This window comes from Taurulus bubalis, assembly GCF_910589615.1.
Source record: "Taurulus bubalis genome assembly, chromosome: 21".
NCBI lineage: Eukaryota > Metazoa > Chordata > Actinopteri > Perciformes > Cottidae > Taurulus > Taurulus bubalis.
Window position 1 is genome coordinate 5832031 of NC_136609.1, and position 19270 is coordinate 5851300.

Genomic DNA, 19270 nt, shown 5'->3' on the forward strand with positions numbered 1-19270 from the left:
TGTGTGTGTGTGTGTGTGTGTGTGTGTGTGTGTGTGTGTGTGTGTGTGTGTGTGATGGACAGTCTCGGCTTGTGACAGAGTTTTAGGTCAGGGAGCTAACTAGCATGTGTATCATGGGTAACCGTTAGTCCGACAGGGGAGTTTGCTTCTTTTTAGGCGACGCCCTCACACTTTCTCTCCCCAAGGTGCCTTGCAGCGATGGTCGCCCGCCCCAAACATTACGTCATTGCCCTTATGCAATTCTCCACAGACTTGTGTGACGCTCTTATGTGTGTGTGTGTGTGTGTGTGTGTGTGTGTGTGTGTGTGTGTGTGTATGTGTGTGCCTCTTGGGAAGGGTGTGGAAGGCTCACATGTGCTAATGAGTTCAAGCTGTGTATAAATCATTTTCCTTTCCTCTCTCTCTCTCTCTCTGACCATTCTTTCTTATTCATGCATCAAGCTCTTAAGCAGACGGCCTTGCAAACTCATTTGCACTCCTATCATGCACACGCTCGGACACGGACTCTCGTGGTGTCTCTGGCATGGTGCCCGCGATTGGCTCTAGGAAGCGCGGTGGCGCTCCGGAGCGCTCCGGAGATGCGGGTGAACGAAGCGGGATGACCTCAGTGGCAGGCAGGGCCTCTGACAAGAGGCTGATTATCACGCTGAGCTGGTGACGCCGTCACTGAGGCCTCCGCAGTCCAGTCAGCAGTCCTTTCCAGGCCGAGGCCGGAGGAGAGGCAAGTCAGAGAGCTGCATTGGAGTTAGTGCTGCTACTAAAAGGAAGGATAGGAAATATCATCAGCAAATGTCAAATTCCAGATGTCGGGCAACACTACAAACGGCCCACCTCTGTCAAGGGGTTTTGACAGGGGTATTTTTGCCGTCGCCATTTTGTTTTTTAGAGAACGCAAATTCCATACTTGGATTGCGGAGGAGTGATGTACAGACGCTGTATACGTCTCTGGTAGCCACGCCCTGAAGCATACTCTGTTTTATCATCTGTTTGCAGAACCATAATTTACAAAATGAACATCACGCCGTATTGAAGAGGACTTGAAACTAGCAAGTCGTCCCCTGATGGCCATTAGAGAGAAGGCAGGTTTAAGGCACTTCCACATTGGCTTCACTTGCCGTCTGGTTATTCGTCGCTTTTCCCACTTTGTATTAGTCGCCGCTCCACTCGTGACGATTATTCCTGTGGCTCTTGGAGCTTCTTCCGTTTCGCCTCCTGTCTCTCGGAGCGAGTTGAGCGGCCCTATTTTACAGCCTCGGTGTGATTTCGATGCATTTTTAAAGGCAAGTTATTTCTCTGAATGGTACATTTCAGCAAGTCCCTTTGAAGCTATGCAAATCACGCACAGTGCCTAACACATCAGAGAACCGCGCTGTACAAAAAGTGAAACACACACACACACACACACACACACACACACACACACACACACACACCCTTGCCCGCCTTTGTGCTGCATTCTGTCTGAGGTGATGGCACCGAAACTGCAGCACAGGCCTTTGAAGTCATCCTGACCCGTGGCATGTCATCCCCTCTCTCTGACAAACCCCCCCACCCACTTTCCCTCTCTTTCTTTCAAGAGAGCCCCGACTTCTCTTCCCATGGAGATAATTGGATGAGTTCATAATCATGCTCGTTAAGGCAGAACGATTCAGCGGCTTGTAAACATCGCCGTGGTTTGGGAGTTGTGTTTAACGCAGCAGAAGAGGAGAAGAAGAAGAAAAAAAAGTACTCTTGTGCAGGATTTGCATAAATTGACCCATATTAACTCCACATTAAAAACTTTAAATGTCATCGTTGGGGATGCACACTCTCCGATAGAAAACAGCTGAGCCGAGGCGCCTAGCTTGAAGATTAAAGGAGAGGACGCTGACTGGACGGAGGAACATGGGGCAGCTCAAACTGTTCCTGAAGCAGCAGGAGTGTGTGTGTGTGTGTGTGTGTATGTGTGTGTGTGTGTGTGTGTGCGTGTGCGTGTGCGTGTGCGTTGAGTCTGAGAGCCGGATAAGAGTGTTTTCACTGACCCTGCTGTGAGGGCCTGCTGCAGCGGATGCGGCGTAGCACCAGTTCAAAGCGGAGCAAAATATCAATGAGGAGCAGAAGTTTATCAACACAGATTGGGTGTCTGCATACTCTTACTGTGGCTCGCGACAGTTATTTTTAGTCTCTAAAACGCAGTAACGCAGTTTTTCAATCCAGTATAGGCTTGAAGTCTGACAATCAGAACTGCTGTTGGCGAAGGACCTAGAAAACCATCTTTTATATGCTATCACATCATCCGATAATGGAGGAATCCATGAGGAATCCAATAGAACACTATGTAACACACAGTAAACTTAAATAAATAACGGTGACACATGTCCCAAAGCACACCATGCTTTATGAACATCATGCTGTATTGAAGAAGACTTGAAACTAGAGATTGAGACATAAACTCATGTTTACAATGTTTATGGAGGTAATGAATCAAGAGAGTACACCGCAGTGATGGTATTTTGGGTTCCCTATTATTATTATTGATTATTGTTGTCACCTATCTTCTCTTGCACCTACTGGTGGGTACCAATACATATTTCATTGGTACCCTGAATTTACCCTGAATTGTACAAATTCTACCCTTTAATTTTGGATTTTTCAGTTCATCTCCTCTTGTCTCTATTTTCACACACACACACACACACACACACACAAACACACACACACACACACACACACACACACACACACGCACGAGGCACATGACAACGTAATCTCTGGGCCTCTTCAACGTTTTGAATGGGGGAGTGGTTCATTTCTCCCCCCTCCCCTCCTCCTCCCTCACATACTGTACATACAAACACACGCTCACAGCTGCACAGCTGTGAGGGTGGGAGGGGCCCTTCCAATGAGAGACAGAGCGGGGAGAGAGAGAGACAGAGAGAGGGAGAGGGAGGCCGGGCTACTGCCATTGAGAACAGTAGAGGAATCTCACTGGACGGCAGCAGAAAGCTCTCCTCCACGCACACGGCGTGTGCACAGTGAGCCTCACCTGTTTACCGGCAGGCAGGGAGGACTTGACCACCATGCAGGGCCGGGCTGGCAAAGCCCCCAAAAGGGAGATGGTGATAGAGTCCCCACAGCAGTACAAGAGCCTGGCTGAGATTGAAGAGGAGGTGGAGGTCGGGTCACAGGTGGTAGCGGTAAGTGCACAAACTGTGACATCTTTCATATGGAAGTACATTTCTTTTATTCTTCTAAAAATTCTCTTCCTCTCTTGGGTTGTAAATGGATCCGATCTGATTGTTTTGTTTTTTTATCTCTCAGATTCCCTTCCAAGAGCAGCTTTGAAGATCTTTCTTTTAAACGGGTTAGACGGAAATGGGAAATAGCAGCTTCAGGGCAGGCCCCCTCCAGGGGGTTGAACGTTGATCTTTTTTTAGGAAATGGAGCACTTGTGGCTCTCTTTGTTCATTAACTGTTCCTGCGCTTCAGAGTCAGGCTGACAAGTTGGCTGCAAAGTTGGTGCAATGATAAAAAAACGACCTATACCAACCAGTTCTTTGCTTTTTTTAAAGATTTCCAAAGTTGGACTAGCATCTTAAGAACTGGTCACCTTTCTATTGTAATTTTATTGCAAAATGTCACTACATTTTAACTGTTTTTTCCCAGAAAATCCAGATTATAACTTGTATTATTATTAGACTGACATATATATATATATATAGTATAATAATAATAATGCATTTTATTTGGAGGCGCCTTTCAAGGCACCCAAGGTCGCCTAAGTATGAGTTTATAGAGCACAATAGGAGCCACATCTCCATCAGCCTCCAAGTTCAACTCAATCACACAACTTTGTCTCTCATCTATTCATGTGAGATCATTACTGGGTGTCACAGTTCACAGCTGCTTGTCCTTATCTTCCGTCTGAATGGCAATAATCCAGGTGGAAAATCTGGGCCGATGATTTTCTGCTTATCAGATGATCTTTTGCATCCAAAGGGCTGAGCGATATGGGGGATATTTTCATGACATCATCGGGAGGACTGGTGGGACCAATGAAAATGTAAAGCCACGGTCAGACGACCGTTTAATTGGCCTTGGTTCGTTATGTGCTCATTGGACCCAGATCAAGAGGCTAATCCAAATAATATGGATCACTGCCGCGCCCGGCAGCTGGGCCAACATACAGAAAGGTGGAACTCTGGGTAATATTTTGTCTTGTGGCAGATTCTTCTTTGTCAGTAAAGGGACTGCACTTAATTTGGGGGATTCTAGGGATCAGTTGGTCAGTCAACTATTTGATGGATTGCCACGCAACTTGGTACACACACATCTGCTCAGTATGAATCGTAATAACTTTTTCATTTAGCACCATCATCAGGTCACACACCATTACAGTTTTGATGAGAAAGTCGGTTTATCCTCCTTATACAACCGTGGAATGGAACATCGGGACATTTTTCTGTATAGGACCGTATGACATGAACTGCCTCCTCGTCTATGTTCTCTTCTGATGCCTGAAACATCAGTAACTCCAACTTAGATGATGTTATGTTCCTCATTCTTAGAACCGGCATTGTTTTTGGTGAACGTTTTTGGACCCTCATCTTGGTACAAAGTTAATGTGCCCAATTATCTGGTTGAGCACCAGCAAATTTTACAATTCAAGTGTAAACCTTGTTTGGTCAAAACGTAAACAGGAGTTTTAATTCCAGTACATAATGTATATAGTATTTAACATAGAATAGATTTGCCACATTGTCACCAATATCCATCTATTTGAGTCCGTATCGGCCCGATATCCGTATCCATGATCCCTAACCATCCATCCCATTAGCTTTAGCTGTACTTTGTGTTTAGTCATCATGAACACACTAAAGGTGGTGAACATTATACCTGCAAAGTATTAGCGTGTTAGCATGCTGGCATGTGGCTTACAGTACAAAGTGCATCATTTCTACTCATAACTCTGGCCTTTCTGATGCAAAGAAAATAGGAGGGAGGAAATAATGAACTCTCTCTTTTTGTGTCACGCTTTGTCCCACAGCTTTATGCACAGTATACGTGAAACAGCACTTGTGTAACAATAAAATCTACAGGTGGGGAATTACATTGGGTGTCACATATACACGCAAGAATTTAAAAACTAAAATCTGTCTTAGTTTAGCTGTAAATAGATCAAAGCTGTGTTTACTTCCTTAGGATCTGACGATGCCGTCGCAGCCACACGTGTGTGTCATATGATGTGTTTTTACATCACAGTCAGGCTGGTTGGAGGAATCCCTTGAGTCTTTTCTGTGGAATGTCAGAGCCGACGTCTGCTGGGAGTTTAATCTCTTCATCAAGAACTATGCTCCGCTATCTTACCTTCTGCCAAGCATCAATGCTTACAAAGCCGTCTCTGTTACCAGGTAGCATCAGGATTCACTCGTATTGGAGGAAGAACACTGTTTGAACTGTACGTCTTGTTGCGCTCCTGAGAGATTTGTCGAGCAGCAATGAACACTATTTGCTTCTCTAGTTCAGGTTTTGAACGTGAGCTCATGGCACAGTGGCTGGTACAATGGCGCACGCCCATCCATCCATCCCTCGCTTCTCTCCTCGAGCGTCTCCTCTTCTCTTAACCCACATTCACGCCTGTCTCTGTGCCAGTTCTCGCCGCTGTAGCTGTCAGTAAAAGACAATAGCAACTTGTTGTCCAGCCAGCGTGAATACCCCAGACTTGTAACACTGATACCCTTATTAAGTGGATAACTATCGGTCAACGAATGATGTAAATTCAATAAAAGGCCACAGTTGGACAGAACAAAAACACTGAGCCAAGTTTGGCCGCTTGCTGATCCACGGCTGCAATTTGTTCTTTCAGGTAAAACCGAAGATCATAGAGCCTCTGGACTATGAGGCTGTGCTTCTGCAGAGGAAGACCCAGATCCTCAGTGATGTTCTGCGAGACATGCTGCAGTTCCCCATGGACGACTTCCAGGTAAGACCTTGTGAGAGTTATTATATTATGTTATGTATTATACACAAAGCTTTATACTTAGTTTCGCACAAGAGCAGTGACCTTGAATCTGGTCCAGATTAAGGCTATAAGAGATAAGATAAAATAAGATAATCCTTTATTAGTCCCGCAGTGGGGAAATTACAGGATTACAGCAGCAATGCTCACAAGTAAAAATAAGATAAAAATCAAGTAATATAAATAAACAGTAATATAAAAACTAAATAAAATAGTAAAGAAGAATATTAAATATACAGACTAGTATACCACTCACAGTATTTTTTTAGATTTTTTTGGATTACTAAGTGTACATAGTGGTCATGGTGGCTGGATGGGTCAAACAAACACGGGACTTTCACTCAGATGACCTCTGTTCATGTCAAGTTACGTAACAAAAGTACTTATTTCAAACCAAACCATGATATTTTACTAAACCTTTCCAGGTAGTCTGGTTCCTATTCACCTGTAATCAAGGAGAAAATATGTTTCCCTAAAAAATGTACAGAATGCAGTTTAGTTTAATGGGAACATCATTTTTAGGAGACAGCGTTGGGGTGAGGCACATTAAGATCTAGTGAGGACAACACTACTTTATCACAAAATAACTCCTGGAATGCTCTGAGCATAAGGATAAAATATTGTCTGACAGTGGATTTGTTTTTCTTGAAAAGTACACTTCAGAGGTGCTGGTTTGAATGCTGGGAAAGGAAGCTGTGCGGAGGGATGCAGCCGTACTGTGTGTGTATTTTTAGTGTCAGGATTTGAATTCAAACACTTCATAAAGAGCTGCAGCATCAGGATGGCAGAGATTGTGTAAGTGAGAGTTGAGATGCAGGAGGAATAGTCATTTTTGCAATAATCTCACCTCCATTTTGTGTTACCATGGGGAGAGAAACTAATATGATGAGAGGACAAGGGTCAAGGCCCCATATATAAGCTGCTCAGAGTAGAAATGAATGAATATGGATGACTGTAGTTTCCAGGATGTTTCAGAAGTATTCCTAAAAAATTTCTGGAAAGGTCTGACACCCTCTCGGGTCTGAAGACAACGTCTCATAAGTGATATATTTGAGTTACAGTCTATAAGATTTTGCACAAACTAGAGCTGCTGCAGGGTCACTATCTGCAACTGGATTCCTTTTAAAATAATCTCCCATCCTGCTTCAGCGGGTCTACCGCCACAAACAGGATCTCATTCTTTTGGAAATACCGTATTGGTTGTAGAAGTTCCAGGTAAACAAAAACTCAACGTCAAAAAAATCATATTTGATAATAGTAAGATTTTCGTCAGGACGACAAAGAGACCGACTTAAGACGGCTCGGACCGAGTTTTATGACCATCGTACAGCTAACGATCGAGACGACACGAGCGTGCCACAGGTCTCATAATCTTTAGAACTTAATAAGTAATGGATGGTGCAACCCACACACTACAGCGTCTTTTAAAAGTAGTTCATACTTTGATGTCCTTTACGTCCCCCAACACTGCGCTTGACTTGTGTCTTCCGAGAAAATCGGTTCCTCCAACAGCTGATGACGAGCACATGACATTTCTTGGCGAATCCATATGTTAAACCTATAAACCTTTTAATTGGACTCGCTGGCTCATACTTTTATAAACATTTGCACGCTGCATAGATCTGCTCCTTGTGTCCCAGGGAGCTCAAAGACCGTGTCAACATTACATCACTGGAGCGCTGAGATGGATCTCGGCGGGGTCCACTCCCAGTTTGAGAGAGCGAGAGAAAACAAGGCCAGGCTCAAATGTTTGTCATTCCTCAAGGCTTCTGAAAAACAGGCCAAGTAATCAAACTTTAAAGGATATATCTCGTAATATGCATTGTCTTTCTTAGTGCAATAGAGCGTCTAGCAACAAGTTTATGAAGTTGTGAAGTGAACCTGTTTTCTAAGATTCTCCCTTTTCAACACAATGCCATAAGCGTTAAATTAGGGCAACAAAAGAAAGGAACACACACTGAGCAATAACAGAGTACAGTGGGAAATGCTACTAGACTGTTTCACAATCAGTAGATGATGAGTGGTTTTCATTACAAGGCTGTCTGCAGCCTTAGTAACTGCCCTCCATGTGAGTGTGCGTGTGGGTCCGACCCAGTCCGTCCATCTGTCTAACCTGCCATATGTTTTACATCACTGGGCTTTAGGAGAGGAGAGCGGGGGCGGGACCAGCCAGACATATGGGTCTCGTATTTGCACGTGCTGCACAGATACACACGCTTATGGATACACCCTTTCGAAACCATAACTGCAAGTGTTGAGTTCTGGATTAACTTCCTCTAAATATATGTAGAACAGGAGAGCTTGGATGGATATTAGACTGAATGTGGTCAAGTTTCCATTCATAACAGAGTATACATTTCTATTTTGCTCATTTAGACTCTTCAAATATTTGATCCTGCTCATATGTACGGATAGAACAGTCACTTTCATCTTTCAAAAGAGGAAAAGTTCCTTGAGAAGACTCCTCTCATCCCATCCCCAACCATTTCGCCCAGATAGCTATGCTAGAGATTTTAATTCTCTTTTTTAATTCTTTAATTAATCTGCCTGTGGGAACACGCACCTCTGGATCAGTGGACTCCATCAAAGCCATGGTTTCATGTCTGAGAGGAATGCTTGGCAGCTGGCAGTTCGGTTTTGATTGACAGGGCCGTGCTTTGGCGGAAGTCTCCTCATGGGTGACTGGTGTGTTGAATGGTTTGTTTTCAGTGACGAAGAAATAGACTCTGAGGCTTGTGCGAGCACAACTTAAATGTCTATTAAGGGCAAAAATAAGTCATACTGCATTCAAATTCAGCCATTATCTACGCACCCTTGAGATTTTAGGAAACGCAGGGCAACTCAGCCCCTACTCATCCTGCTGACACACTATCAAAGGTCTTAAAACAAGTGGGACTTTTTGCGAAATATTCACAAGAGTGTAATGAGATGATCAAAACTACTATCGTGTCTGGCCACCAATTGTGATGTTAGAGCCACGAGACGAGCTAGCTTCGGTCAGAGGAACCAGCTAGCTTGGCTTTACCAAAGGTACAAATTCTACAAGCAGCTTGAATGCTAAGCTAGGCTAACTGCCTGCTAGCTTCATATTTATCAGACAGATATGAGTGGTATTGTTTTTATCATTTATTTCACAATAAGAAAGCACATTTTTGATAGTTTTTGTTGCTTTTATTCAGCTACAACAAACGCATAAAAAGTCAGGTCAATCTTGTTCCAAGTATCTTTTGTAGCCATACCGTCCTGAATGACCAATAATGTCCTCCCTGTTTAACACATCACTGGATGTTAACTGAGCTCAGTTTGGGCTTCTGACAAGTCTTTGATTGCTATTGCAAGAGTGCACTGGACAAATGACAGAGACTGAATCACTGTATATGCTTGCCAGTGAAGGAATAGGAGATGTATGACAAAACTAGGTCATTGTGCCACTGTTTCCTAGTCTGCTTTGTGGGTTGATTTGAAAAGCAGAACACTCAGTGGGAGCAAGGATTGCCAGCCCAACAATCTTGATGCCTCGAGGCGCCTTTTGCTCCTCAGCTATGGATCTTAGCTCTCTGCTCTCTCTCTGAATCTGTCTATTAAGGCTAGCAGGATGAAGAATTAGGACTGGAATAATACAGGCTGCGGAACATTCTCTGCAGTACTGGTTATTGTATTTTCATTGAGCCACTCGAAAGAACAAAAGTACCTTCTCCTTTCATCTCTACTTCTTTAACTTGGCTTGAAAAAATTGTTCATAGTTGATGATCAATAATATCATAATCATCCTCAAAGGGGACACATCCTTAAAGGGGACATATATGTACCTTATTTTCAAGTTCATACTTGTATTTTGGGTTACTAGAACGTGTTTAAATGCTTTCATTTTTTGAAAACACATTATTTATCTCAGACTATCGGTCTGAATATACCTGTATAATAATATCTGTTTGAAACGCTCAGTTTTTGCGCCTGACTCTTTCAAAACGTACCAAAAGAAACATGGTCAGCTCTGATTTGTCAGCTTTTTCCGGTATTCTGCATCTGAGTTTAGCGGCACTTCTACCTATGGCTGTATAGTTTTGACATGAGGCACAGTTTCTGAATATGTGTGCATTTCTCCATGGAATCTCCGTAGATAAACACTTTTGATACTTTAACAGTATTTATAGAGCACCTAGACCTGCTTTTTAATCAAAAAAATATATGGAAATCTTACTTTCTACAATATGCAGACTTTAAATGAATGCAGTCACAAAACGTGCATGCTAAGCTAAGCTAACTTGCTTGCCTCATATTTAGCAGTCAGATAAGAGAGTGGTAACGATCTTTTCTCTCTGCAAGAAACCGAAGAAGCAGATTTTCCCAAAATGTCAGGCTTTTCCTTTAGATGTCAGATTTGCCAATCAGAGCTAACAATCACCATATGATGTGTAGCAGGGATCCACTTCAGGAGGCCGGTCTGTAGCTTACCTTGATCTCTGTTTTTCCCTGAAAGGAAACTACAAAGATATCTGCCCTCTTGGGATCAATCCAATTTCATATAATCACGAGGACACGTAAAACCAACACCAAGCATACACCCAAAGCGGTATATGTGTTGAGTGAATTTGTATACAAACACCAGCAGGATGGATCTGCTGTGCCAGTCTTTTCTATCAGTCTGTTTTTCATGCCTTCGCCTCTCTCCCTTCAGATCTCCACCCTGAGGCGCCTGGGTAGGACTCTGTTCTCCACCGTGCCAGAGACTGCAGAGAAAGAAGCTCACTCGCTGTTTGTCCAAGAGGTAAAGCTAACACATACCTGGACGTACGCCTGCTTTGTCCATTCCTTACCCCTCCGTCTTGGGCCAAAGGCTCAACCTCACCATCTTGAGCAAATCCCTTCTCTATCCTTTTTTTTTTTTGGAGCGCAGCAGTGTTTTCTCTCCTTTCACCCAAACACAGGGTCCGGATAATGCAACTGGCTCTCACACCCTGAAGACCCATCAGATAATGGAGCACATAAGTTCAGACATGAATCCAGCCGACGATTCATACTGATCTGTTTATGGTGTTGGTGTACAGCAGAGCGTAATCGATTTCAGAGGAAGCAAACGAAAAAGTGTTTGCTGACCGCTCATGTGATTTAGAGACGAGGTGAAATTGATATGGTGCGCGTCAAAAACTTTTGACATTGGCCTTTAAATGAACTTCCACTCGCGTTCTCCGCCCTCAAAGGTTCCCTGACGGTGCAGAGGATCGGCCGCAGATGGAGTCCACAGTTCAGTGGTGGTTCACGTCATATTGTTTCAGAGGAGCTGGGGTTTGGTTTTGGGTGCGGCCTGATAGAGCCTGATAGGGGATAGTCCCCCATGGCTGCAGCCAGGAGTTACATCATAACTACATCTGGAGTCGCTGGGAGGCCTTATCCACATGGGCTGTTCTTTATTTCCCCACTTTTTAGTCACCCCTTGCCTCAGTCGACATGTGTATTTTATAAATTCTCAGAATTGATGAACACACATCGGAACATCACCAAAGAGAAAGTGTGGTTGCCTCTCTCCTCTTCATAGGAGGAAATAAAAACAACTGAAAAACAATGATCCCTCAAAAACATGTTGACTAGAAAACTTCCCGGGAGCTTGAACATACGATGACCTAAAAAATTTATAGAAGTTATGAAATCTTATTGCATTGCAAACTATACAGGAAAGTCCCACCCGGAATTCTCCAGGGGAGGTGGGGTGATTTGACTTCTCCTTCGCTGGTGGTCTGTGATTTTTATCTAGTCCGGAGCACATGTGTCTGTTGTTTTTCACCCCCTTCCTCCGTAAAGTTTACAGCCCCTATTCACACCGGCTTCACTTGGATGTAAAGTATTTCAGTGGTCTTCCCAGGGTTGCTTAAAGTCTTAAAGTCTGCCTTCCCTCCGAGTCCAAACGCTTTTGGATCAAACTCAAATATACTTTATATGATTGTTTTAGAAACCTGAGCCTGTCTGGACCGAGTGTGTGAATACATATCTTAATTTGCTCTTGTTTAAATGACTCCTCACCCCGTCTCCGCTCTCTGTCTCTGCAGTGCATCAAGACCTACAAGTCCGACTGGCATGTGGTCAACTACAAATATGAGGAGTATTCTGGAGACTTCCGCCAGCTCCCAAAGTGAGTGAGGTGTAAAGTCACACACTGAAGGGGGAGTTTGAAAGGGTTTTCTTTATGGGTAATGTTGCATCAAGTTTTTAGATGCTACTTCAACAGATTCTCAGAACGTGTTCATTTGCAAAGCCATCCAGCTGTTTTCTCTATAGCTTTATATCCATAGAAGCATGTGCCGTTCAACTAATGGTGGGCATTGTCCATCGTGTAGCACACAATACTGCAAAAGCCAGACAAGGGATTTTGTAAATCTTCTTTTGTTCCGTGACACTGCCCTTTGTTTACAGCCCTCTCAGTGTTTGAGCCAGAACTCTAGAAACACGGAAATCTGTGTCTCAGAGGCTCCAAGCTCCTCCACCACAACAATAGAAGGCTTCCTATGTTGTTCTAGCAAGGATAAGCAGAGCTATTCTGGGACTGCTGCTGATTGATATCAATGAAGCTCAAGGGAAATCCCACAATGTCTTGGTTGTACTTGGTAGAGACTTTCCTTAAGCACAGGAATGTGCTTTACATATGTTGTGTGTCATATTTAAAACGTTGTAGCGTAAAACCGAGCCCTGGCCTCGACACTGTTTATGCTGCTAGTTCCCCCGAGGACACCGGGTCTCGTAAAGGTCAAAGCGCAAACTCTCCGCCTGGGGTTTGAGCTGCACTTAGAGAAGCAGCTGCAGTATTCAGGCTACATCCTGTAAAGCTAGAATTTCTGAATAGCACTGAAAAAAAACCCATCCTTTTGCAATTTTCACTTTTTGTATTCTGAAAGCTACACAGTCAACAATGTGTTATTTTGAACCCTCTCTTACATTTGAAGATATATGAAGACGCAGTTATTTGCCAGAGACCTCTCTAGATCTTACAAATTTGATCTTTATCACACCTTTACCAATATCGGTCTGATGACGATTTAGCCTCTGAGGGCAACGACCAATATTTCCGTGGTTGCGTTGTAGCCCATGGATATCGGGGCCAAGACCTCCTCCATTCTTCAGAGTCTGATACACAACTTCAGACGCAAGACTGGAGTTGAGAGACAACGTCTATGACCGGATTCTTTCACAAGTAGCCAGTTGACAAGCTCATTTTGAGCTAATGGATGGTTTATCTGCATGTAACCTAAGCCGGCTCCAACGTGATTGGTCAATACCACTCAGACTCCCATAGTCTTTCATTAGATGTTTACATTTGAATGTTTAAAGTGTGCGGGACATGTTCCTCCATTGGGCCCTTTCAGTAAACTGAAGCTGACCTGAGTGACCTTTTCCCTGTGCTTTCAGTAAGGTGTTGAGACCGGAGAAACTGGCAGCTCACCTGTTTGAGGTGGATGAAGATGTGGATAAAGATGAGGTGAGCCCACCGATCCCAAACTTTCTTTCCTCTTCGTTCCCATAGTCTTCATGTCAGACAATACGTTTCCCTTTCGCTAGGCTTCACCCAACTCTGTTCAAACAGAAACTTGATTATAGGAATGAAATAGAGCACAAACATTATATTACATTTATTGGACGATATTGTATTCCTTTATCTAATTACACTCCTTTAATACAAGCCAACCTTTGGATCTTTTGTTTCATGTTCTTGTCCCACGTCGTTTCCCAGAATAACTGACATCTTTGTGGCATTTGTAGCATTTTAAGGGCCCATCTCCTTCCAATAATTACCTCGCTTCAGGCATTGATTTAACGGGAGGCCAGTAAAATTAATGTTGTTGTTTTTTGCACCTCCTCTTGCAGGACACAGCATCCCTCGGATCTCAGAAGGGAGGAGTGTCTAAACATGGTTGGCTGTACAAAGGAAACATGAACAGTGCAATCAGTGTTACTATGCGGGTAGGTGCGGTCACAACCTAATGGAAATATAGTACTAACTTGTTGTACGTTGTTTGTGTTATTTTGCAGTGATCCTAAAGTAATCAAGAGCAATTTATGAACACACCAAGATAAAAACAATTAAAAGTAGTGTAAATGTAGGCCCATCTTAAAGGGTAATTTAAGATCCACATTGTCGAAATATTAAAAGTGTCTAACAACATTATGAAAAGAACCATACAGATAAATAATAATATGTCCTAACCTTTCAGCTGATCCCGTTTGTTTGTTATAATGTTCACCAAGTCTCGCATTGGGAAGTCTCGTTCAGAAATCTTGAGTTGTATCCACATTGTCGAAATCAATTAAATATTAATTTACCGGCAACAAGGCACCTCCAACGCAGCCTTCTCCTTCAATATCGAACCTTGTTGTTCACATTAGTCACTTAGACACAAAACATGGGAATATAGGTTCCAAGCAAAAAAATACAAAAGTTACCCTTTAAAGCCTTAAAATAACATTGATCATCTTTTCAACCTATCCTTTTAAAAAATAGGTAAGCTTTTTTTAATAGAATACTTAATAGCGCCTCCTTCCCCATGGTGTGCAGCAAACAATGATCTATAATGTGTTGTTCTGGATACAATCTTTATGAACAATTTTCAGGGTTTAGTAAGTGTGTTATTCAGTTGAAAGCATTTTGTAGTATTACCATAATTACAGCTTATTTCATGAAATCACATCATGATTCAAATGTAAAGAGAATACGAACATTGGACTTTCTCCACTGAAGTGTGTCTTTCTCTCTGCTCGTACTTTGTCATGTTTGCGTTAAACTTTCACACGCCCCATCTCCACCCTTGTGGTATTTTTAGAGAGAAAGAGGCCTTTTGGGATGCTAACATGCTCTGTTTTTATCATCTAGTCCTTCAAGAGGAGATACTTCCATCTGGCCCAGCTGGGAGATGGATCCTACAACCTCAACTTCTACAAGGACGAGAACACCTCCAAGGAACCCAAAGGAACCATCTTCCTTGACTCATGCATGGGGGTTGTTCAGGTAAAGGGCTTTTGAAACCTCTTCTCACAGCATGAATTCAGACAAATTCAAGCGTGCATTCTTTCAGTTTCTTGTTGAAAATGGGCCTCTAAAGGGCTGGGATGTAATAAATACTTTAAAGGACCGAAATGGACTGTATGAAATTGTTCGCATTTGTGTTCTTTCAGAACAGCAAAGTGCGTCGGTTCGCCTTCGAGCTGAAGATGCAGGACAAGAGCACGTTCCTGCTGGCCGCGGACAGCGAAGCAGAGATGGAGGAGTGGATCGGCACCCTCAACAAGATCCTGCACAGCAGCTTTGAACAGGCCATGCAGGAGAAGAGGAACGGGGACCTGCACGACGGTGGGGTTTTGTGCATTTTTGTTTCATTTCCTTGACATCTTGTTTTTCTCTTTTCACAGCTTAATTAGTTCTGCATGCAATTATGTGCAGTGTTTGTGTCTGCATTTGTTTGCCTATCCCAAGGCTGTTCAGGCTGTTCAGAGGTGCTTGCTGCACCTGCAGGCCTCTTCAATTCATGGAATAATTTGTTTCCTTATGCCAAGCTCTCAAGCTTGATAAACAACTTAATTATCAATACTTTTGCTGATATAATCCTCCTCACAGACAGGCAGAGACCAACACATCATTATGTTTTGTATAATTGCATCAGCTAACATGTTGATCTCTCCAACAGACGAGGAGCACGGAAAAACAGACCTCTCTTCCGGAGGTTTCCAGGACAGCTTTCAGGTAGCCTGTTTTTCCCATCTGTACTAATGCTAGAACAATGCTAAACACCTCTGTTTGACCACAGAACAAGCCACACCATATGGATTAGTCCACATAATGTAGAGGTGCTTTGGATGTCTGAAGGTGCCATATACCTCACGTTGGAAGCAGTCTCGATTGTAACCGCTTTGCTTTTGGGTTGGAATTGCCAAACAGCTGGATTTCCTGCAGCCAGGTTTCCTGTTGGTGCAAGTAAACATCTGCGATAGTGTGTATGGCCTCCAAATGCAAAGGCCAGATGAGGCCAAGACGGGTGCTAAACAGGAGTGGAGCATGGCACTCTGGAAACAAACTTTTAGCTGGGGAACACATTGCAGCTTAAGAGACTGATATTTTTCTCAGGAGTTGGTGGAGACCAAAGCAGAGTTAAAATATAGTTAAAATAAGCATTGATGATTGCTAATGTGCTAAATTGTTTGCTAGCATGTTAGCTGTATCAACTATATAGGTGATAATATGTCAATGTTGGGTTTTACAGCTTGTTGCAGTGCCCCAAAGTGGCCAGAAAATATATTACTGCGGCTTTAAGGGTATAAAGGGTTCTGTACGAGAGTTTGCCAAAATGTTTGTGTGAATACAGTCCGAACAAAACACTATAGATGCATCATGTTCATCCTTTCTTGATGGACGCTGATCTGAATCTGAGGCTTGCTATATCTTGTGGCTGTAAAACATGTTATCATCTTTTACAAATCCTGACAAATGAGAGTTTTCATTGTTCTCGAAGAGGTCCATCTAAATGTTTAAAGTAAATAAAATCAAACAAAAGAGAAAAGGTAGAGCAGGAAAAGGGGGATGATGAAGAAAATGCAGTTGTGTATTTACATTGCACTGACCACACTGAATACACACACTGTCCTTGGATTTCTGATTACATTGTGGTGATGTTGAACTGCTTTCCTTTGCTCTGTTTAACAGACCGCCAGAGATATTGAGTCCAAAATGAGGAGTGAAGCTCGCCTGAAACTCTTCACTTTGGACCCTGACACACAGGTGACGGAGATAATACTTGACTACATCTAATACAAATACTCGAGCACCATAGTCAGTTTTTGCTCCTGTTATTTATCGATTTCACGACCAAAAGGTCATGCTGTGGCGTTTTAATTACATTTTTGACCTTGTCTCCTATTTCCACAGAAACTGGACTTCTCTGGCATTGAGCCGGACGCGCGTCAGTTTGAAGAGAAATTTGGGAAGCGAGTCCTGGTCAACTGTCACGACCTGTCTTTCAACCTGCAGGGCTGCGTCGCAGAGAACGAAGAGGGGCCGACCACTAATGTAAGTTTCAATGAAAAATCCCTCCAGAAAATACAGCTGAAGGTGTTAACCCTTATGCCTTACTTTTAAAAAGTGTCTTTGTTCCAGATAAATTCCATAAAATTATACATTCATGTTATTTTCCATTTTCACAGATCATTTTACCTAATTTCAGACCTGATCACAACTACCAAATATTTTGAATTTAACTCTTTAAATACCAGTGTATCTACATAATGTCACTGTATTATAAAAAAGTCCACAAAAAAAGAATATTATTGAAAAATAAATGATTTTATTAAAAGATAAATCATGTTTTTATAAAAAAATGCTCTGGGGGATTTTTTTTTCAACACCGGTGATATTTCAATGATAAGCAACTACATTGATTTTGATGCATCACATTGAACACATAATACAGAAGCAATGCCCCAGTGGACACCAGGAAAATAGCATGCATTTGTCCCATAGGGCAAACATGAAAAATAGGCTCAATCTGGTGGAAAATAGTAAAAACTACAATTTAGAAATCCGGGCTGTGGATTGAAAGCCTGGTGCATGATTTTATGCTGTGATGGCTGTGAGATAACAAATGTGGTTTAATGAGATGGAATGGGGACACTTCTGTCCATTTTATTATAGGAGCTGAAGGCTGACCTTCCAACATTTAAAAAAAAATCACTTCAAATGCCAAAATACATGCCATATGCATAAACACACCTAAACGATCGAAAAATTAAAAAGCCCAAAATGTCCAAACGTGATGAACAAGGGTTGATTACAAACTGCACTGTCGGGCAATAACACATTTATATGACTGCACGTGTATTTGCAATCATAAAAAGACTCTTCCAGCATGATGGAAATGCCCTTAAGCAAACGAAGGCGAGGTCTAAATCAGTTAAGAAGATCACAGACAGTTCAGATGGCCCACTTGGCTGCACACCTCCCCGTCAAAAAACGGTGCTGTTGGCACGAGGAACGGCCGCCGCCATGGCAACCGGCCTAGGCCTCCCACCATGCATTAGCACCAGTCTGAGGCTTGTTTCCTGCCGTCACTCTCCAAGGTCTCCGTCTCTGTAGAGGTGCTCTACAGTCAGCACTCAGCTGGGAAACCGCAGCTATTAGCTCTGCTCCTCACACACTCCCACACACACATGCACACACACACACACACACACACACACACACACACACACACACACACACACACACACACACACAAATGGGTTTGCGTAATGGAAATGCTCGGTGGAAAGAATGAATGAGCAGACCAATTACATCAATGGGCCATTTGGATCTGATGGAAAATGAATCGCATTCGGAAGGAAGGGTTGTTCTTTCCTCGACTCTTTCTGTTTGTCTCTCATCTTCTCGCTTCCATCACAAAAGTATTTTTCCTCTCATAACTTTCATCTTAGGTGGAGCCTTTCTATGTTGTCCTGTCCCTCTTCGACGTCCAGAACAGTAGAAAGATCTCGGCCGACCTCCACGTGGATCTCAACCACCCTTTGGTGCGACAAATGACATCGGGCTCCGGTAGCAAACAGGATCTGCACATCAATGGCGACGGCGACGACCCCCTGGCTGGACGGCGGCAGGCCAGTGGGCTCCCGGCGGATGCCCTCCAGTACCCCAGGCAGGGGGTGTTCTCAGTCACCTGCCCGCATCCAGAGATCTTCCTGGTGGCCAGGATGGAGAAGGTCCTGCAGGGAGGGATCACCCACTGCACCGAACCCTACATGAAGAGCTCCGACTCAGCCAAGGTACAGAGATTAGCAGCAGTGATAAGGATGGGACTTTGTTACACTTTGTAAATTACGGTGTGTGATTGAAATATTAATACTCTGTTTCCTTGCCTGCCTGCAGATGGCTCAAAAGGTACTGAAGAATGCCAAGACGGCCTGCAGCAGACTGGGACAGTACAGGATGCCATTTGCCTGGGCTGCTAGGTACGAAACACCCTTTCCAACAAAAAACTGAAAAAAAAGAAATCCACAAAAGAAACTTTGCTGCAGCATGACAGAGAGTTAACAAGATTAAAGTGACTTCCCCCAGCATGCAGTCCTTCTCGAGGCGTGTCTTCTTCCCACATAGACTCGTATAAATGACTCCTTGCTTTCAAAAATCAAGGGGGCTTATTCTCTTGTGCTGTAATGCCACATATTGTCATTCAGATGTAGGATGCTGCGTATAAAGTGGAAACTGTCAAATGAAAGTCAACCTTCTGGGAGACCCAAATCTTGAAA

The 19270-nt window shown here is 43.2% G+C and overlaps 1 protein-coding gene across 1 annotated transcript in view; it reads left to right on the top strand.

Moving 5' to 3' along the window:
- Positions 1–19270, top strand: part of dock9b (dedicator of cytokinesis 9b) — a gene marked incomplete at its 5' end in the record, with an annotated part of 44459 nt that overhangs the window by 1949 nt on the left and 23240 nt on the right. The window contains 12 exon segments of the mRNA XM_079236934.1: positions 5846–5962; positions 10677–10766; positions 12043–12125; positions 13397–13466; positions 13853–13948; positions 14856–14990; positions 15158–15332; positions 15667–15722; positions 16680–16754; positions 16902–17042; positions 18443–18787; positions 18891–18973. Coding sequence (XP_079093060.1) covers positions 5846–5962; positions 10677–10766; positions 12043–12125; positions 13397–13466; positions 13853–13948; positions 14856–14990; positions 15158–15332; positions 15667–15722; positions 16680–16754; positions 16902–17042; positions 18443–18787; positions 18891–18973 — 1466 coding nt within the window.